The sequence below is a fragment of the Saccopteryx leptura genome, chromosome 3 (genome assembly GCF_036850995.1).
Source record: "Saccopteryx leptura isolate mSacLep1 chromosome 3, mSacLep1_pri_phased_curated, whole genome shotgun sequence".
NCBI lineage: Eukaryota > Metazoa > Chordata > Mammalia > Chiroptera > Emballonuridae > Saccopteryx > Saccopteryx leptura.
Genome location: NC_089505.1, coordinates 372,445,594 through 372,467,265, shown reverse-complemented (window position 1 = coordinate 372,467,265; position 21,672 = coordinate 372,445,594). Strand labels below are relative to the sequence as shown.

The 21,672-nt window shown below is 49.1% G+C and overlaps 1 protein-coding gene, 1 long non-coding RNA gene and 1 pseudogene across 2 annotated transcripts; 1 reads left to right on the top strand and 2 right to left on the bottom strand.

Moving 5' to 3' along the window:
* Positions 1 to 1,345: 1,345 nt before the first annotated feature.
* Positions 1,346 to 3,460, bottom strand: LOC136398614 (probable U3 small nucleolar RNA-associated protein 11 pseudogene; annotated as a pseudogene).
* A 4,527-nt stretch (positions 3,461 to 7,987) lies between these two features.
* Positions 7,988 to 10,238, bottom strand: C3H8orf33 (chromosome 3 C8orf33 homolog). Its single transcript, XM_066379832.1, has 5 exons — positions 10,051 to 10,238; positions 9,703 to 9,963; positions 9,445 to 9,529; positions 9,162 to 9,308; positions 7,988 to 8,835 (listed from the first exon to the last, which is right to left on the bottom strand). Exons 1-5 carry the CDS (start codon positions 10,054 to 10,056, stop codon positions 8,696 to 8,698), a joined length of 639 nt encoding a protein of 212 aa, XP_066235929.1. The 5' UTR covers positions 10,057 to 10,238; the 3' UTR covers positions 7,988 to 8,695.
* A 234-nt stretch (positions 10,239 to 10,472) lies between these two features.
* On the top strand, positions 10,473 to 13,853 carry LOC136401498 (uncharacterized). The gene is made up of 3 exons (XR_010750532.1): positions 10,473 to 10,519; positions 10,647 to 10,791; positions 13,584 to 13,853. It is a non-coding gene; the product is annotated as an uncharacterized lncRNA (long non-coding RNA).
* The last annotated feature ends 7,819 nt before the right edge of the window (positions 13,854 to 21,672 follow it).

Below are 21,672 nucleotides of genomic sequence, written 5' to 3'. Positions count from 1 at the left end.
CGCTAGAGTGGTTCTGGTCGCAACATGGCGATGCCCAGGATGGGCAGAGCATCGCCCCCTGGTGGGCGTGCCGGGTGGATCCCGATCGGGCGCATGCGGGAGTCTGTCTGACTGTTTCTCCCTATTTCCAGCTTCAGAAAAATGCAAAAAAAAAAAAAAAAAAAAAGAATTTCTTTGGGGTTTAATAAGTCAATAAATATTGTTCAACTTCAGAAAACTTACTTAGGCAGAATTTTTATTTATTAAATTAATGCAAAAAGTTCCAAAACACAGTAAAGAGAGTGACATAATGAATATCTGTGAACCACGTACACTTAGCAATTAATAAGTTTGCCATATTAGCTTCACATTTTGTATTGAGAAGTATTGCCGGTTACATACATCACAAAATTTCACTTCTAAACACTTCAGTATGCACCTATTAAAAAGCAAGCATGATTTTCTGCAAAACAGTACTGTATTGCACCTGACACACTCAACAAAAGTTCCTGCATATCATTTAATATTGAGGAGGGGTTTTTTCAAAACCAGTTAATGTCAGAAGGTAGAGGGCAAGTTGAGCAAATTGAACCAGGCCATGAGAAATTACTTCTCCATGGCTAAACCTCTACGTGTTTTCCATGATACTCAACAAAATAAATATACCCCTTGGAAAAAGAGGAAAAAATAAAAATATAATGTGGTTTTTTTTTTCATGAAAACATAGGAGTGTAAACCTCAGATTATGCATGAGATTCCCTGCGCACTCCAATGCCCTGGCTCCTCAGGGTGGCCACACTGGTGCTGGCGCTTTGTAAGAATGAGTCCCCAACACCGCGTCTCCACTCTTCTCATCAGATGCAGACCAACGTGTGAAGTGTCCAGAGGGTCAATGCCCAAGTAGTCACAGAGAATGCTGTCCCCAAAGGCTGTGTGTGACCTTTTTGACTCTGGAGGACTCTGGGGACAGCTCTGGCCAGCACAGTTTTTTCCTCTGCTGTTCAGCTGAGCTCTCATTTCCCTCACCTTCTGTTTTCTCTGCTCCTTCCTCTTTATTTCTTATTTTTTTTAAGCGAGAGAAAGACAGAGAGAGGGACAGCTGGACAGGAAGGGAGAGAGATGAGAAGCATCAATTCTTTGTTTCTTTGTTGCAGCTCCTTAGTTGTTCATGGACTGCTTTCTCATATGTGCTTTGACAGGGGGGTAGGTGGCTCCAGTAGAGCCACTGACCCCTTGCTCAAGCCAGCAGCCTTGGGCTCAAGTCAGTGACCTAGAGGTTTCAAACCTGGGTTTTCTGAGTCCTAAGTCGATGCTCTATTCACTGCCTCACCACCTGGTCAGACAATAAATAAAATCTTTTAAAAATAAAAGTGATTTCACAACCTCAAAACAGTAACAGGTCAAATGACTTTAATGTTTTTTATATCAAATGTCACTTCTGTGTTATGTTATATTTATAAACAAGAGAACCATGTCATTTAGACAATGGGATTTGAAATTACTTGTAAAAAAGAACATACATAGACTTATTATTTCTATGTGGAATGACAAGACTGATCTACAACACTTCAACATGTTCTTAACTCTGACATTTGTAAATAGCTAGGAAGTTCACTGTTTTTCTTTACCTTTCCTCACCTTTGCCTTCCGAGTTTTATCCAGATCTTTACATGTTTGATGTCTTTGTGCAGAAACCATTTCTTCCTGCATTCAATCTGCTGCATCAGGAGGTTATAATGCTTCTGCCTTTCTACCGCTCCAGCTGCAGTCCAGTCTGATGGGCGACTCCCTTCCCGTTCTCCTCTGCGAGGTCTTTATCTGGGTCCCCTAAAGATTGTCCCCTACTTCCAGGACTGTTCACAGGTGAGCTGCAATATCAAACTGTTCAGGATCCTTCTTAGTGTCAGAAAAAGAATACACACTTCTTCTGTTGCTTCCCCTAGAAATCCAGCAGATAAAGCTCCGACTTTAATCTCTCAATTTTCTTAGCCTTTGTGACTCTTTTTATTTTTAATTGGACATCTTGGCTTCTCATCTGTTTCAGCTAATTCTGGAGAACTTGAACTCCATCCTGTAATTTAACCCGAGTTGTTTTAGAGTGGAAATCATCCAGATTTTTTTCAAGAGTTTTTTTTTTTTTCTGGAGAACTCAGGTTCTCTTGCGTTTTTCTGGGAGTCTTTGCACTGAGTTTATGATCTTTCTCTTTCTCCAGCAGGCCTAGATGTTTTCAGTGTTCCTGCTGTTGGGACTTAGCTGCCTTCCAAAAAGCTGCTGCTGCATCTTCTCACACCTGGGAAATTTCCATGGACAAGCAGGTCCCACAGCTCAGTCATCCTCAGTCCATCACCTTCACAGGCAGTGAGGCTTCGACACCAAGCCGTCTACTGAGCTCTGGGAAGCTTCACTGCAGCTTTCCTGGCCAGGAACCTGCTGAACACCTTCCTTGAAGCCAAGCTCCTGGTGTTCCGCATGCTGGTGTTCTGCAGCCTGGTCACCGCCGCCTTCCCCATCCTCCACAGCCGCAGGGGAAGGTCGGAGGCTGTGGGGGTCTCCGTCTTGGCCTCCAGGGCAGCGAGGCTTGGCTGTATCTTTGCCCCCAAGTCAGCATTATTCCGATAAAGGCTGATAGAAACACCACCCAAAGGGTAAGGAATAAGAAAAGGTCTCTGTTATTTTCGTTCAAAAATATATGACACATTGCAGAAATATCCAGTAAAAGAACTGAATTCATTACTTATCCTCTTAACAAAAAAGTAAGGTATGACCTGACCTGTGGTGGCGCAGTGGAAAAAGCGGCAACCTGGAACGCTGAGGTCGCCGGTTCAAAACCCTGAGCTTGCCTGGTCAAGGCACATGTGGGAGTTGATGCTTCCTGCTCCTTCCCCCTTTCCTCTCTCTCTCCCCTCTCTAAAATAAGTAAAATCTTTTAAAAAAAAAAAAAAAAAAAAGTATGTCTGCAGTAGCTGCAGCAACAGCCCGTTACCAGTTGCAGGATCTTGAAAGTCACTTTAGAGTTCTTCCCAGCACACAAAATCTATTATATTATAAAAATCTGCACATCTTCTCTTATGAGGTGTGTGGGACTCACGTTTTACCTCCCATTGTTTGAACCACTCCTCTGTCTCCAGGTTTTCTTCTTTCATTTTTCATTTCCCTCAGTCACAAAAGTCTCCCACACTCCAGTTTGAACATATTTTCCTATTTTCTCATCATTTCTAGAGGCTCATTCACTCCTCCTCTGTCATAAAATACTGTGAGTGGTGAGTGAGGAGTTAGCATTCCTGTCCCAGAAAAACCACAGAGAGAGGGTCTGGGTTCACCTGTTCTAAATCTCCCGTGTTGGATCCACATGACCAGAGGAGAGGGGGCATCCGGACCCAGGACTGGAGGGAGGTTCAGGGGCCCACCTGGTGAGTTCCACAGGGGCACAGCAAGTGGACACCTCGGGGCTTCTTGGAAGCGCTGGAACACTACGCGCATGTGCACGCGCAGGTGGGCACTGCTGGGACTCTGAAACTTGAGGGAGGGAGGGTGTATCCCTGCTCTTGGCCTGTTCAGGCACCCAGAGGAGGGTGAATACACCTCCATTTTTTCAGGAGACAATGGGACTCAAGGAAGGGGATGCTGAAAAGAATGGGCCGCAGGGAGCAGAGCAGGTGCCAATACCAGCTTACAGACAACAACATGTACGTTCTATTTCACCAAACAGCATCCACAAAGAAAGGGAATGTTGAGGAGGTAGGAGCTACCCTCCAACACCCAAGGCTGCTCCACATGTGCCCGTACCCCTGCGCCAGCACACACAGGGAGGTGGGGACAGGAACCTGCAGACTGCGCCCGCCAGCCCTGGATCACTCGGAGCCGGTGGAGTCCTCACCATCCTCCGCGAGGGCCCTGCACAAACCACAGACACAGCGACCCCGCCTGAGCCTGGGCGGGACTCAGGACACGCCCTGCTCCGGCAGCTCCGGCAGGTCCGGTCCCGGGGGAGACTGGGGTGTGGTGAGCTTTGCCCAGTGCAGTGACAGGCTGGGTTTCCAGTCCAGCTCCTGCCGCTCCACACGACACTGTTCAGCCAGGACTCAGGAAATCCAAGATGCTGCCGACCTAGAAGATGGACAGAAGGCGAGAGCTGACTGGGTGGGGACCAGGGAGGTGCCATGAGGGGAGGTGGGACACGGGGGATAAGGAGGGGCTTCCGGAGGGAGGAGGAGTGGGGTGAAGGGAGGGAGGGGGAGGGTGGCCGTGTGGAGGGCAATGAGGAGTGCGGGACCTGAGTGTGCGGGACAGCAGGGGACCGGGCAGAGGAGTGGGGTCGGCAGCAGGAAGGGTCAAGGGGAGCCCCAGGAAAGACGCAGGGACTAGCAGGAGCACATCTGTGCCTTTCACCAACCGCTTTTTCTCCCGCAGGCATGTTACCTTTACCTTTCTCTTTCCTAAGCTCCAAGGTCCCCTGTTTGGCTTCTGTCACTTGATTCCTGACCCCACACCCAGCCATCAGCCATCTCGCTTTTCCTGTCTCTGTGATTTTTTTTTTTTTTTTTTAAGAGAGAGGAGAGAGAGAGAGAGAGAGAAAGGAGGTTGGGGAGGGTCAGAAAGCATTAACCCATAGTAATTGATTCTCATATGTGCCTTGACTGGGCAAGCCTGGGGTTTCGAACTGCTGACCTAAGCATCCCAGGTGGACGCTTGATCCACTGCGCCACCACAGGTCAGGCTATGACTTTTTTTTTTTCTTTTTTTTTAGAGAGACAGAGAGAGAGAGAGAGAGAAGGGGGAGGAGCAGGAAGCATCAACTCCCACATGTGCCTTGACCAGGCAAGCCCAGGGTTCCGAACCAGCAACCTCAGTGTTCCAGGTCAATGCTTTATCCCACTGCACCACAGGTCAGGCAGGCTATGACTTTTAAACCTCCTCTTGAAAGGGTCTCCAAACAAACCAGGGGGGATGAGGTTGGAGTTGAAACTCAACACAAGAAACTCCGCAGAGGCCAGACCAGAACATTATTGTGATGTTGGTGTTGGGTTTGTGGGTGAGCTACAGAGCCACACCGCCTCCCGCATGGTCACACTCCACCATGCGGGAGATGGAACTGGTGCTGGCCCCGAGACTCCACCCCACCCACCAGGGCCTGCTGCATCAACCAAACCCCCAAAGAAGAGCAGGTGGGTGAGGGCTTCCAGTTCACTTCACCCTCCCCCACCCCCACCACCCCATTCACAGGTGGGTGAACCGAAGCCAGGGGAACAGGTGCTCCTGAGCTGTGGTCACCTGCTACACAAGCCCAGAAGGAAACACCCTAGAACACTGCTGGGTACAGACCGAAGGAGGGCTGTCTTGAGTAGAGAGATGCCCCATGAGAAGACAAGATGGCGCTGGAGTAGGCGGACCTACCAACATCCACCTCCCAGAACCAAAGTGGATTACAGAATAATTTTAAGAACTATCAACTGGAAAAACCAACTTTGGACTAAACTAAGAGGACTCTTCAACCAAGGAACACTGAAGAAGCCACACCGAGACTGGCAGAGAACAGAAGCTCCATCTCCACACATGCTACAGATGGCTTTTCCAGTCTACCTGAATCATTACCAGCTAGAAGCAGCGGTCATTGGGACTTGGACATGAGCTGCAAAGTATAGAATTGTGACAACAATTCCAGTGCCATGCGGACTTTTCCTGGAGGTGGACTTTTCCTGGAATCCTGCTCCTTGTCACAGCTCCTAACAGACTGAACTGGGGTTGGGTTGCATTTTTCAGGGATTTGGCATGGTGTTGGGACCAACTTGGACTTGGTGAACATGTTAAGGACATTACTCTTTTATGGATTCTTGCTGTATTGGCCAAGAGTTTGCTTAAAGGTTTTAATCACTGTAAAAAAAAAATAGAAGACTGGATAAAGAAGATGGGGCACATATACACCATGATATACTACTCAGCCATAAGAAATGATGACATCGGATCACTTACAACAAAATGGTGGGATCTTGATAACATTATACAGAGTGAAATAAGTAAATCAGAAAAAAAGAACTGCAGGATTCCATACATTGGTGGGACATAAAAATGAGACTAAGAGACATGGACAAGAGTGGTGGTTACAGGGGGCGGGGGGGGGGGGGGGGGGGGGGGAGGAGGGAGAGGGGGAGGGGGAGGGGGAGGGGGACAAGGAAAACTAGATAGAAGGTGACGGAGGACAATCTGACTTTGGGTGATGGATATGCAACATAATTTAATGACAAGATAATAACCTGGACATGTTCTCTTTGAATATATGTACCCTGATTTATTGATGTCACCCTATTAAAATTAATAAAAATTTATTTATTAAAAAAAAGAAAGATGCCCTATGAACGGACAGGGCAGCTGGGACGGTGACCCATCCAGAGGGCGGGCAGCACACATCTCTGGTCTTCAAATGCTTTCCCCTTGTGCTGTGCTTTTCCCACATCCCCACCTGCTACAAGGGACTTTCTCTGAAACCTGGCAGCACGACACAGCACTCACCTGTGTGCTCCCCACTCCCGCTCAAACTGATGGAAAGGGCATTACTTTCTTAAATCTGAGTACCCTACCAGAAGCCAGTGAAGACCTTGATACAGGATTAAGTTGGTTACTTCAGGAGCAGCAAGAAGCCAGCACAATGATAACGAGGAGCCACGTCAGAGAGATGGTCAGAGCCCTCCCCGAGGCCTCATCCACCAGCCTTCCCACTGCATCCTGGGTACAATAAAGTGAACAGTGAAATAGTACCTGACATGCATGGGGGATCACTGGCTGCAGACAGGAGGCCAGAGTGGGTGTCAGGGAGACTAACCCTGCAGGCTCAAGCATCAGGGTAAGAGATAGATAGGGCCAGAAAGCCAAGCAGTGAAGTTAGAGAAAGCACAAAAAATCTGAGATTTACTTTGAAGATAGAGCTTACATGCCCGTAAATTACTGAACATGTTAGAGAAAGAGCAGTTAAGGATGACCCAGGTTTTGACCTAATCAACTGGGTGGGCAGTAGTACCATTCATTGAAAAGCAGAAAATGAAAGGAGACTTGGGGGCTAACTGAAGGTTTGAACAATTAAAAAGGGGTGTTTTATATTTTATTTTAGTGAGAGGAGGGATCAGAGACAGACTCCTGCATGTTCTCCGACTGGATCCACCCAGGGAGTGATGCTCTGCCCACCTGGGGCCCTTGCTTTGCTGCAACCAGAGCCTTTTTCAGCACCTGAGGCAGAGGCCATGGAGCCATCCTCAGCACCCTGGGCCAACTTACTCAAATCAAGCCACGGCTGCAGGAGGAAAGGAGAAGAGGGGGAGGGGGAAAGAGAGAAGAAAGAGAGAGACAGAGAGGCGAGAGAAGCAAGAAGGGGAGGGGTGAGCAGATGGGCGCTTCTCCTGTGCCCGGACTGGGAATCCAACTTACAAATTCAATTTAAATACAAACCTACAGAACCTATCTCATTTGTAACCCAGGGATAGCCTGTATTTGTTGTTCCACTTATTAATGCATTCATTGGTTGATTCCTGTATGTGCCCTGACCAGGGACTGAATCCACAACCCTGGGGTATTGAGAGGATGCTCCAACCAGTATCGAGAGGAACTACCCAGCCAGGGCTCGGATAAGTTTGAAATACCTACGAAACGTCAAAGTAGAGATGTTGACTTGGCAGGTGGGTTCCAGATAGCCATCTAGTCTGGGATGCAAATTTGGGAGACACCTGCAAAGATGGCATCAAAGCCACTGAGGAGGGTTGAGGTGCCTGCAAAACCTGCTTCAGTGCAGCACAAGCACTGGGACTACACCTGGCAGCAGCCCACATGTAGAGAGGTCATCTAAGAACAAAGGCTGGCCTGCTGGGGGCCACACTGGTCCCTGAGGATGACGCCTGCTCAGGAGGAAGGCAACAGACACAAAGGACTGAGCACTGGGATGAGAGCCTGGACCCTGCAGTGCCCGACGTCGCATCATCTGCACTTCAACTAACACAGGCAATCAATACACACCTTCACTCATCAATTTTTAAAAAGTTTTATTATGGCAACGTGACAATGGCACCCAGCACCTCCCTGCAACAGAATCCTCTTTCATAAGTGAGCACCAATGTGTGAATATGCTGCTTCCCCCTCACCCTCAGCCACTCAGTCTAAGCAAGGGAAGCCTAAGTCTGTCTTTAGAGCTTAAGTCTAAGCTTCAAAGTCTAAGGCAGCGGTTCTCAACCTGTGGGTCGCGACCCCGGCGGGGTCACCTAAAGCCATCGCAAAATACATAATGCATATCAGGTATTTACATTCCAAATCATAACTGTAGCAAAATTACAGTTATGAAGTAGCCACCAAAATTATTTTTTGGTTTGGGGTCACCGCAACATGAGGAACTGTATTGCGGGGTCACGGCATTAGAAAGGTTGAGAACCACTGGTCTAAGGGAAACAGCCAGACATTGTTCCTGCCACACACCAGCATTTCAGTTTACGGCAGAAGCCTTTCTGAACGACCCCCCTCTTCTAGCTGCAGGAATCATTCACCTGAAAACCTAAATGAGGTCTTGTACTCGTCTGACAGTATTCCATATGCTGGCCTCACATCTGTCCAACAGTCATGGCAGCAGATGAACCAACCAGCCCCACATCTGTCCGGCAAAGCATTCCTGGAGAGGCTCTGCCCTCAAGACAAAGCCCCACACCCTGTGGAGAAGGGGACTGTTCCAAGATGGGGGAGAGGCTAAAAGAAATTGAACCTAAACTCTTCATCAGGCACGTCCAGGGTGGCCTTGGGTCCCCTTGCTAAGCGAGGCCTGCAGACCCTTCCGCTCCTCTTTCTGGTGGCCTCACCTACAGGCTGCACCTGGGCTGAGTGGGCTGCTGTGGGGGAGGGGAAAGAGGGCACGGAATCAGTAATAATAGCTCGTGTCAACAGTGCCCACACAACTCTAACCACTTTACCACTTTGCATAAATTAACTCATTTACTTGTTAGTCATCATCACATCTTATTTAAAATCACAGAGAAATTCACTGCCTCTCCTACGCCTGCCTGCCCCTTCTAGGCCCGAGTTCTCTGCTGCACCGGTTCAGGCTTTCCCTTGCCGGCCCTGTTATTCTGGGATTCTTCCTGTCACTCCCTAGGTTCTTCCTCCCGACATCTTTTAAACTAAGCAGTCCTGAATTGACCAGTTCCCAGCTCCTCACCCGTCTTGAGAGCCCGCAAGGCCTGGCGCCCCTCGGCTTCCATCTGAGCCCTGTAGTCTCCAAACAAGGAGCGCATCAGCTGCCTCTTCCTGGGAAGAGGGGTTCTTTCGCTGCGCAGGATTCGGATTGCCCCAATAGCCTGATCTTCTGCGGATAAAAACGAAGGGCTAGAGACCTCTCCTATCCTCACCTACGCGAAAACAAGTACGTTCCCATGCAGCACCTGCAGGCCACGGCACTGTCGCGGTTCACCTCCACCCAACTCCACGGAAGGGCCCCTCACTCTGTTTGGGGCTGGGTCTCTGCATCTTGAGGCCCCGTTCCAGCTGCTCCACGCACCAGGCCAGTTCCCGAGCCAGCTGCTCCGCCTGCGATGGACACAGTGGCTGTGGGAGGTGGCGAGGACCCTGCGGCCTGCATCCCATCCCACCGCCCTCCCTGCCTGCCTCAACTCCGCAAATCTGAGACCAGGGCGGCTGGCGAGCTCGCACCGAGAATGCGCCCTGGGACCCCACCCTTCCCAACGGAAGACCGTGCTTGCCTGGGCCTCCGCGCTTAGAGCAGCCTCCGCCGGCGCCGACTTTTCGGAGGCCTTCTCGCCTCCATTCGACACAGAGGCCTCGCTCCGGCTCTTCTTCTTTTTCTTTTGTTTCCTAGAGGCTGCATCGCCTTCGCCGCCTCCGGGATGCGCCTTGGAGAGGTCGGACTTGGGCGCCGGGAGGCAGCCCGGCGAGCCGCGTGGCGCGAGGGCGGTGCCTGGGCCTGGGGCCGCCGGTGTCTCCCGAGCAGGATGTCCCAGCGCCTGGAGAGAGAGGGCAGCGAGAAGGTCACCGGAGGCAGCCGACTGCCCGGGGTCCCGCCACCCGCGGCCGCTGCCCGCCTCGCTCACCGCCATGCGCCGCCGCCGCCTCCCCCGCCGGAACCTACGTGGGGCCCGGAGTCCGCGGAATAATCGGCTGCTCCAGAAACGCGTCCGTAGCGCAGCGTTCCGCCGGGCGCCGGGACCCCTGGGCGGGATGCTGAGGTGGGGGAGGGGGGCGCTCCGGGACGCTCGGTCAGCCGCACCTCCTCCGTTACAAGCACCGCTCGGGAGGGAAGGACCACCCGGAAGGGGGAACCACCCGGAAGGGGGAGCCACCCGGAAGGGGGAACCACCCGGAAGGGGGAACCATTCGGAAAGGGGGAACCACCCGGAAAAGGGAACGAGATCTCCGCGCTCACCTTCCGGCGCAGCGAGAACAGCAGGGAAACAACCGCGGAGAGCTGTCCTGCAGGAAGTGCTGTGAAGAGCGGTGCGGGGAGGGCGGAGCGCGCCCATTCATTCCCTGCGTGCGAGCGCACCCACACAGCTTGATGATGTAATTATATTGTAATTATATTTCGTTGTTTGTGGTTGAAGGACACTTTTATTATTTATTTATTTACTTTTTTAATTTTTTTTATTTTTTTTTTATTCATTTTTAGAGAGGAGAGAGAGAAGGAGAGGAAGGAGAGAGAGACAGAGAGAGAGAGAAGAGGGGAGGAGCTGGAAGCATCAACTCCCATATGTGCCTTGACCGGGCAAGCCCAGGGCCTCGAACCGGCGACCTCAGCATTTCTAGGTCGACGTTTATCCACTGCGCCACCACAGGTCAGGATATTTATTTACTTTTGACGAAGAGTCAGAAAGAGGGACAAACAGGAAGGGAGAGAGATGAGAAGCATCAATTCTTCGTTGTGGCACCTTGGTTGTTCCTTGATTGATTTCTCATATGTGCCTTGAAGGGGGGACTACAGCAGACCGAGTGACCCCTTGCTCAAGCCGGTGACCTTTGGGCTCGGACCTTGGGGTTTGGAACCTGGGTCTTCCGCGTCCCGGTCCGACGCTCTAGCCACTGCGCCACCGCCTGGTCAGGCTGGGCGAAGCACTTTATACATTTTTCTTCTTGAACTATCCAAGTCGTCACCTCCGGGAAGTGATTCTGTGGATACACTCAAGGCAGTTACCTGCGACCCTTGCGTTAGTAGGTGGTGTGTCCAAGACGGGAACTTAGTCCTCTCAGAGTCCAGAGCCCGTGCTTCCCCGGATGAGTCTGGAAGTGAAGGCTGACCACAGGAGGAGGACCACGTGTGACACACAAAGGACATGAGCACTAGGGTGGATCAAAGGCCAGCCAGGTTCAGATGGAGAACTCTGGAAAGGTCCAGGAAGAATGAATTGGGCATTCATTCTTGGTCAGCTACCATTCAGAGAAAACCCACCCAACATAGGCTTAAGTGATGAAGATGGGCCCAGGATTTGTCCTGGGCTGTGTCTTGGAGATTCTGATTTTCTCTCCTGGTCACTCTAAACAGATGTGTTTCTCATTGTTTCCTTGTTATGACTGGGGAGGAAAGCCCTTCACAGAAGCCTCTTGGCAAACTTCCCCTAATGTCTTATCGACCAGCACTGGGCTTTATGGTCACCTAGGGCCAAAGTAGCTACACCAAGGGAAAGGGGGCATGTGTCTACCTGAACTAACAGATTTGCTTGCATGGATGGGACTGTGGGGCAGCAGCTGGCTATGTATCAAAGGCGGGTTGGGAAGGTTTTCTTCCTGAGACAACTCATATCTCCTGTCATGTTAAGATTAATCCAGGCTTGACCTGTGGTGGCGCAGTGGATAGTGTTGACCTGGAAATGCTGAGGTCGCTGGTTCGAAACCCTGGGCTTGCCTGGTCAAGGCACATATGGGAGTTGATGCTTCCAGCTCCTCCCCCCTTCTCTCTCTCTTTCTCTCTCTCTCTCTCTCTCTCTCTGTCTCTCCCTCTCCTCTCTAAAATGAATAAATAAAAAAATTTTTTTTAAATATTTAAGCCTGACTAGGCGGTGGCACAGTGGATAGAGCGTTGAACTGGGATGCAGAGGACCCAAGTTCGAGACCCCGAGGTTGCCAGCTTGAGCGCGGGCTCATCTGGTTTGAGCAAAAGATCACCAGCTTGGACCCAAGGTCACTGGCTTGAGGAAGGGGTTACTTGGTCTGCTGAAGGCCCACGAGTATCAAGGCACATATGAGAAAGCAATCAATGAACAACTAAGGTGTTGCAATGCGCAAAGAAAAACTAATGATTGATGCTTCTCATCTCTCCATTCCTGGCTGTCTGTCCCTGCCTATCCCTTTCTCTGTCTTTGTAAAAAAAAAAAGAGTAAAAAAAAATATTTAATAAATAAAATAAAATTAATCCAGACCTGTGCTTTTAAATGTCAGTTATATACTGACATTTCCTAGTGTATACCCAACCAGTTTCAACTTGTTTCCTAAGTTTGGACCTGTATGGTTGATCCGTGAACAATGCATGGGTTAGGAGCACCAATATACACCCCTTACCCGACACACACACCCTAGCTGTAGCAGTTGAAAATCTGTGTATAACTTTGTTAATTAACTTGTTCTTCAGTATCCAGAGGGAATTGGTTTCAGGCTCCCCTTTCCCTCAGCAGATGCCAAAATCCACAATCTTCATGCTCCCTTAATAAGTGCATTCACAGCTCTCAACTGCGGGTCAAAAACAGTACAGGTGCTTATTGAAAATAATCCACATGGCCCTGGCCGGTTGGCTCAGTGGTAGAGCGTCGGCCTGGCGTGCGGGGGACCCGGGTTCGATTCCCAGCCAGGGCACATAGGAGAGGCGCCCATTTGCTTCTCCACCCCCCCTCCTTCCTCTCTGTCTCTCTCTTCCCCTCCCGCAGCCAGGGCTCCATTGGAGCAAAGATGGCCCGGGCGCTGGGGTTGGCTCCTTGGCCTCTGCCCCAGGCGCTAGAGTGGCTCTGGTCGCAGCAGAGCATCGCCCCCTGGTGGGCAGAGCTTCGCCCCTGGTGGGCGTGCCGGGTGGATCCCGGTCGGGCGCATGCGGGAGTCTGTCTGACTGTCTCTCCCCGTTTCCAGCTTCAGAAAAATACAAAAAGAAAAGAAAAGAATCCACATACTGCCTGACTGGGTGGTGGCGCAGTGGATAGGGCGTCGGACTGGGATGTGGAGGACCCAGGTTCAAGACCCCGAAGTCACCAGCTTGAGTGCAGGCTCATCTGGTTTGAGCAAAGGCTCACCAGCTTGGACCCAAGGTCGCTGACTCGAGCAAGGGGTCACTCGGTCTGCTGCAGCCCACTGTCAAGGAACATATGAGAAAGCAATCAATGAACAACTAAGGTGTTGCAACGAAAAACTAATGATTGATGCTTCTCATTTCTCTCCGTTCCTGTCTGTCCCTATCTCTATATATCCCTCTCTCTGCCTGGATAGCTTGGTTGGTTAGTGTCCTCTGGAAAATCAGAGGTTGCACATTCAATCCCTGGTCAGGGCACATACAGGAATGGATCAATGTTCCTATCTCTCTCTCTCTCCCTCTTCGTCCCTCACTAAAATTAATAAAGATTTTTAAAAAGTCTTAGTCTCGCCTGACCAGGTGGTGGCGCAGTGGATAGAGCTTCGGACTGGGATGCGGAAGGACCCAGGTTCGAGACCCCGACGTCGCCAGCTTGAGCGCGGGCTCATCTGGCTTGAGCAAAGAGCTCATCAGCTTGGATCCAAGGTCGCTGGCTCCAGCAGGGGGTTACTCAGTCTGCTGAAGGCCCACGGTCAAGGCACATGTGAGAAAGCAATCAATGAACAACTAAGTCGCAACGCGCAACGAGAAACTGATGATTGATGCTTCTCATCTCTCTCCGTTCCTGTCTGTCTGTCCCTGTCTATCTCTGCCTCTGTAATAAAAAATAAAAAATAATAAAAAGCAAAAACAAAAGTCTTAGTCTCATCCTACATCTAATTCAGCACATCCTTTGAAAAGAATCTAGATTCTGGCCACTTAGCACCAGATATCAACACTCTGGTCCAAGACACTCATCTCTAGCTGGATTACCGTTAGAGCCCTTCCACTGGTCTGCCTGCTCCCACCCAAAACAGCAGCTGGAGAGGCCATGTGTCAGGTCCTATCTCCCTGTTCAGATCTTCCAGACACTTCCCATCTCATTCAGACTAAAAGTTTAATTCCTAACCCTCTCTCTAACCCCTCCTGTTCTGCTTCAGCCCTCTGGCCTCCTCACCCTCCCCTGAACATATCAAGTGCTTCCTTCCTGCCCCCACAAGCCTAGGCTGGGCTAGACTCGAGTTGCAACAAGATCTTATCACTCCAGGTTTTGGTTTCCTTCAAGGATGGCTGTGCTCTTCTCCCAAGAATATTGGGACCGTCTGACCCCTGCTTAAAAGAACCTCTGCACTGACCTGTGGTGGCACAGTGGACAAAGCATTGACCTGGAACGCTGAGGTCGTTGGTTTGAAACCCTGGGCTTGCCTGGTCAAGGCACATATGGGAATTGATGCTTCCTGCTCCTTCCCCTCCTCCCTGACGTTTCTAAAATAATTTTTTTTAAAAAACAGCCTCTGCAGGGACATGATGCTGGAGACCTACAGGAATCTGGTCTCCCTGGGAAAGCCTACCTGGAGCTCAACTCAGCTTCCTGTTCTGTGAATGGCCGTGGGATTAGGGCTGGGTTTGAGGCTTAGAGGCTGAGACATAGGGTAATTCTGACCCTGGTCCCAGGCAAGCCTGGGCTGCACAGAGGGATAAGTGCCAGGGACCCCCCTAACATCTCTGTAGAAAATATGGGAGAAGGCCTGATGAGTGTTGGCACAGTGGGTAGATTGTTAAACTGGGAGGCTGAGGTCCAATGTTCAAAACCCCGAGGTTGCCAGCTTGAGCTTGGGGTCACTGGCTTGAGTGTGGCTCCCACGTTCACTGGCTTGAAGACCAAGGTTGCTGGCTTGAGCAAGGGGTCACTGGATCAGCTGGAGCCTCCCGGTCAGGGCACATATGAGAAGCAATCAGTGAACAACGAAAGTGCCACAACTATGAGTTGATGCCTCTTATCCCCCTTCCTGTCTCTCTGTCTGCCTGTTTCTGTCACTCTCTAAAAAAAGAAAATATGGGAGAATATCATTCATTGAATGCTGAGTATAGTCATATTCCTGGAATTTTCATGCATCTTCAAGGTCAGTGGCAGGATACACAATTTATAGATTAGCCTGAGGTTGACAAATATCATCAGTTTATACACACAGGCAGATCTGTGATCTGAGTCCATTTGGTTTCCGAGCCATGCCTTATACAGGAACATGCTTCCCTTTACTCCTGCTGGGCACTGGCACCTCCTCTGCCCTCAGTCTTCTCATGAGATGTCCTTTATCCATGGCCCCCAGAGGACCCGGGTTTGACTTTTCATCAGCTGGAGCAGAGACCTGAGTCTATGTTAATGATTTGGAAACCAGGTGACGGGGGAGGTCAAGACTGGCACACAAGAGCTGCCCGCAAGGCCATCCTGTCCTGGACCAGGATAAATCCTCAGTCTAGCTTCCCTTCTCTGAAGCAGGACTTAATGGTTCCAAAACTGATGTCATGTCCAGGCTGGAACAAGGGGAAGAGTCATGGGCCTCACAATCACTCAAAATTGAGAGGAGCTGGGTCTGGAAGCACAGGAATGAAGGTAAGTGTGTGGGAATCACCCCTCCCCACTACTCTCCTGCCCCTGCTGGCAGCACCACTGTGAAACCAGGCCCTCTTGGTAAGCTCCAGGCACTGCCAAGGCTGTTCTTTCCTTCACTTTTCTTGCTGTCAATGGCCCTTACTCTGTGCCCATAAATGGTTTCCTATTTCCCGACTCTAGAAAATGCTCTCAATCCCAGAGATCGGGGGTGAGTCCCTGGCAGTAGGCTCTGTGTTCTGGCTGCCTCCCAGCAGCTCTCCAGCTGAGCTTTTCACATGTCTCTCCTCCTGGTGACTTCTTGGTGTCCTGTGGTTTTGTTTTTTGTTGTTTTTTTTTTAATAAATAAATTTTTATTAATTTCAATGGGGTGAAATCAATAAATCAGGGTACATATATTCAAAGAAAACATGTCCAGGTTATCTTGTCATTCAATTCTGTTGCACACCCATCACCCAAAGTCAAATTGTCCTCTGTCACCTTCTATCTAGTTTTCTTTGTGCCCCTCCCCCCGCCCCCTCTCCCTCCTTCCCTCCTCCCCCCCCCCCCCCATAACCACCACACTCTTGTCCATGTCTCTTAGTCTTGTTTTTATGTTCCACCAATATATGGAATCATGCAGTTCTTGGTTTTTTTCTGATTTACTTATTTCACTCCGAATAATACTATCAAGATCCCACCATTTTATTGTAAATGATCCGATGTCATCATTTCTTATGGCTGAGTAGTATACCATGGTGTATATGTGCCACATCTTCTTTATCCAGTCTTCTATTTTTATTTTTATTTTTTTTACAGAGACAGAGAGAGTCAGAGAGAAGGATAGATAGGAACAGACAGAGAGGAACGGAGAGAAGCATCAATCATTAGTTTTTCATTGCGACACCTTAGTTGTTCATTGATTGCTTTCTCATATGTGCCTTGACCATGAGCCTTCAGCAGACCAAGTAACCCCTTGCTCGAGCCAGCGACCTTGGGTCCAAGCTGGTGAGCTTTGCTCAAACCAGATGATTTGAGCAAAGCTCAAGCTGCACTCAAGCTGCGGACCTCAGGGTCTCGAACCTGAGTCATCCACATCCCATTCCGATGCTCTATCCACTGCGCCACCACCTGGTCAGGCAGTCTTCTATTTTTTTTTTACAGTGATTAAAGCTTTTAAGCAAACTCTTGGCCAATACAGCAAGAATCCATAAAAAAGTAGTGTCATTAACATGTTCACCAAGTCCAAGTTGGCACCAACACCCTTCCAAATCCCTGCAAATGCAACGCAGCCTGAGTTCAGTCCGTTAGGAGCTGTCACAAGGAGCAGGAGTCCAGGAAAAGTCCACATCCAGGAAAAGTCCGCATGGCACTGGAATTGTTGTCACAATTCTATACTTTTTCAGCTCATGTCCAAGTCCCAATGACCGCTGCTTCTAGCTGGTAATGATTCAGGTAGACTGGAAAAGCCATCTGCAGCATGTGTGGAGATGGAGCTTCTGTTCTCCTCTGCCTGGAGAGATGAGACCAGGTTGCTTTTCCCTGGAGCTCTGCGACTGTGGCATGGTAAAGAGAACCTTGGGATACACTAAGCTGGGTGGCAAAGGTAAATTCATAATAGAAGTTGGCAAAAGAGGGAAAGAGAGCTCTAAATTAGGAGTAGGTCCCAGCCTGAAATATGAGTGGGGCATTGGTGTCCTGCAGTTTTATCTCCTAGGCAGGAGGAGGAGCCTGAGAAGAAATGAAGAGCAAGAGGATAGTGGGCGTTGTAAGGACAAGGAATCCTGGCAGAAGAGTTTGTCAAGGACACTGAATGTGTCTGAATTCAAATGTTTCGATATGCCATACACCTGGCTAGGCTCTGGCCTGTGAGGCTGAACAAGCTGGTATCTCTAGGGGTCCATAGTGTGAAGTTAGAGGTCTGAACGGAGACACGTGTTCAAGGAGAAGCAGACAAGGCCACATCAAGAAGGACCTCCTGAGCCTGACCAGGAGGTGGCGCAGTGGATAGAGTGTAGGACTGGGATGCAGAGGACCCAGGTTCGAGACTCCGAGGTTGCCAGCTTGAGCGTGGGCTCATCTGGTTTGAGCAAAGCTCACCAGCTTGGACCCAAGGTCACTGGCATGAGCAAGGGGTTACTCGGTCTGCTGAAGGCCCGTGGTCAAGGCACATATGAGAAATCAATCAATGAACAACTAAGGTGCTGCCACAAAGAATTGATATTTCTCATCTTCCTCCCATCCTGTCCCTATCTGTCCCCCCCCCCCCTCTGTCTCTGCCACACACACACACACACAAAAAAGAAGGGCCTCCTGAGCTTAGTTAGATTTGATTTTTAATCTAGGGAGTAGGAAGCTATGGAATGTATGTTTTAAAATTCTTTTTTTGGTAGAGCATCGGCCTGGTGTGCAGGAGTCCCGGGTTCGATTCCCGGCCAGGGCACACAGGAGAGGCGCCCATCTGCTTCTCCACCCCTCCCCCTCTCCTTCCTCTCTGTCTCTCTCTTCCCCTCCCACAGCCAGGGCTCCATTGAAGCAAAGTTGGCCTGGGCACTGAGGATGGCTCTGTGGCCTCTGCCTCAGGCACTGGAATGGCTCTGGTTGCAACAGAGCAACGGCCCAGATGGGCAGAGCATCGCCCCCTGGAGGGCATGCCAGGTGGATCCCGGTCGGTGCATGCAAGAGTCTGTGTGACTGCCTCCCTCTTTCCAACTTCAGAAAAATACAGAAAAATAAAATAAAATAAAATAAAATTCTTTTTTTACTATGAACATGCATCATTTTTAAAATTAATTTTTTTTTCTTACAGAGACAGAGAGAGAGTCAGAGAGAGGGATAGACAGGGACAGACAAACAGGAACGGAGAGATGAGAAGCATCAATCATTAGTTTTTCGTTGCGCACTGCAACACCTTAATTGTTCATTGATTGCTTTCTCATATGTGCCTTGACCACGGGCCTTCAGCAGACCAAGTAACCCCTTGCTCGACCCAGCGACCTTGGACTCAAGCCGGTGAGCTTTTGCTCAAACCAGACGAGCCCTTGCTCAAGCTGGTGACCTCGGGGTCTCAAACCTGGGTCTTCTGCATCCCAGTCCGACACTCTATCCACTGCGCCACCGCCTGGTCAGGCTTAAAATTAATTTTAATGGCATGACATTGATAAGTCAGGGTACATATGTTCAGAGAAAACATATCTACATTATTTTGACATTTGATTATGCTGCATTCCCATCACCCAAAGTCCAACTGTTTTCTGTCACCTTCTAACTGGTTTTCTTTGTGCCACTCCCCTCCCCCAACCCTCTCCCTCTCCTCCCCCCAACCCAAAACCCCCACACTCTTGTCCATGTCTCTTTTTTTTTTCCCCCGAAGCTGGAAACCGGGAGGCAGTCAGACAGACTCCCGCATCGCTCTACCGGGATCCACCCGGCACGCTCTGCCGCAATCAGAGCCATTCTAGCACCTGAGGCAGAGGCCACAGAGCCATCCTCAGCGCCCGGGCAAACTTTGCTCCAATGGAGCCTCGGCTGCGGGAGGGGAAGAGAGAGACAGAGAGGAAGGAGAGGGGGAGGGGTGGAGAAGCAGATGGGCGCTTCTCCTGTGCGCCCTGGCCAGGAATCGAACCCGGGACTCCTGCATGCCAGGCCGACACTCTACCACTGAGCCAACTGGCCAGGGCTCTGAGTCTCACTTTTATGTCCCACCTCTGTATGGAATCATACAGTTCTTAGTTTTTTCTGATTTCCTTATTTGGCTAGTATAATGTTATCAAGGTCCATCCATGTTGTTGTAAATGATCTGATGTCATCATTTCTTATGGCTGAGTAGTATTCCATAGTATATATGTACCAAAGCTTTTTAATCCACTTGTCCACTGACGGACACTTGGGCTGTTTCCAGATCTTCGCCATTGTGAACAATGCTGCCATAAACATGGGGGTGCATTTCTTCTTTTCAAACAGTGCTATGGTGTTCTTGGGGTATATTCCTAACAGTGGTATAGCTGGGTCAAAGGCAGTTAGATTTTTAATTTCTTGAGGAATCTCCATACTGTTTTCCACAGTGGCTGCACCAGTCTGCATTCCCACCAGCAGTGCAAGAGGGTTGCCTTTTCTCCACATCCTCGCCAGCACTTATTCTGTGTTGTTTTGTTGATGAGCGCCATTCTGACTGGTGTGAGGTGATATCTCATTGTGGTTTTCATTTGCATTTCTCTAATGATTAGTGATGTTGAGCATTTTTTCATATGCCTATTGGCCATCTGTATGTCCTCTTTGGAGAAGTGTCTATTCATTTATTTTACCCATTTTTTGATTGGATTGTCTTCCTGGTATTGAGTTTTACAAGTTCTTTATAAATTTTGGTTATTAACCCCTTACCAGACGTATTGTCAAATATATTCTCCCATTGTGTAGTTTGTCTTTTTATTTTGTTCTTATTGTCTTTAGCTGTGCAGAAGCTTTTTAGTTTGATATAGTCCCATTTGTTTATCCTGTCTTTTATTTCACTTGCCCGTGGAGATAAATCGGCAAATATTTTGCTGCGAGAGATGTCGGAGAGCTTACTGCCTATGTTTTCTTCTAAGATACTTATGGTTTCACGGCTTACATTTAAGTCTTTTATCCATTTTGAGTTTATTTTTGTGAATGGTGTAAGTTGGTGGTCTAGTTTCATTTTTTTGCAGGTAACTGTCCAATTTTCCCAACACCATTTGTTAAAGAGGCTGTCTTTACTCCATTGTATTCTCTTACCTTCTTTGTCAAATATCAGTTGTCCATAGAGTTGTGGGTTTATTTCTGGGTTCTCTGTTCTGTTCTATTGATCTATATGCCTGTTCTTATGCCAGTACCAGGCTGTTTTGAATACAATGGCCTTGTAGTATAACTTGATATCCGGAAGTGTGATACCTCCCACTTTATTCTTCCTTTTCAAGATTGCTGAGGCTAAACGTGTTCTCTTTTGGTTCCATATAAGTTTTGGAATATGTGTTCTATATCTTTGAAGTAAATCATTGGCATTTTATATCGGTATTGCATTGAATTTATAAATTGCTTTGGGTAATATAGACATTTTTTTTGTGTGCTTTTCTGAAGTTGGAAATGGGGAGGCAGTCAGACAGACTCCAGCATGCGCCCGACCGGGGCCCACCCGGCACGCCCACCAGGGGGCGATGCTCTGCCCATCTGGGGTGTCGCTCTGTTGCATCCAGAGCCATTCTAGTGCCTGAGGCAAAGGCCACAGAGCCATCCTCAGCACCCGGGCCAACTTTGCTCCAATGGAGCCTTGGCTGCGGGAGGGGAAGAGAGAGACAGAGAGGAAGGAGAGGGGGAGGGGTGGAGAAGCAGATGGGCGCTTCTCCTGTGTGCCCTGGCCGGGAATCAAACCTGGGACTCCTGCACACCAGGCCGATGCTCTACCACTGAGCCACCAGCCAGGGCCAATATAGACATTTTAATGATGTTTATTCTTCCTAACCATGAGCACGGTATATGCTTCCACTTGTTGGTATCTTTTCTTATTTCTTTTATCAATGTTTTATAACTTTCCGAGTACCAGTCTTTAATCTCCCTGGTTAAATTTATTCCTAGGTACTTTATTTTTTTTGGTTGCAATGATAAAAGGGATTGCTTCCTTAATTTCTCTTTCTGACAATTCATTGTTAGTGCATAAAAATGCCTCTAATTTCTGAGTATTAACTTTATATCCTGCCACCTTGCTGAATTCATTTATCAGGAACATGCATCATTTTAATAAAAGAAAACCAAAACTGAGCTGTGTGGAGAGGTTCTATTATGAGAATCACCCCAAATCCTGCCTCACTGAAACATTCATTCTTGGCATTTATGTGACAGACCACAAATACACTGGCTTTTTCAGATATGAGTCTGTTTCTCTCCTGTCACAGGGTCCCTGTGTGGTGGGTTCTCTGTTTCACATGCTTGTTTGGAGGTGGTTTGCTATCATTTATACTGCTGTCCTCTGGAGCAGCATGTCTGTTGATGAGAGATAAGAAAGAGAGAAAGGGAAACATCAACCTG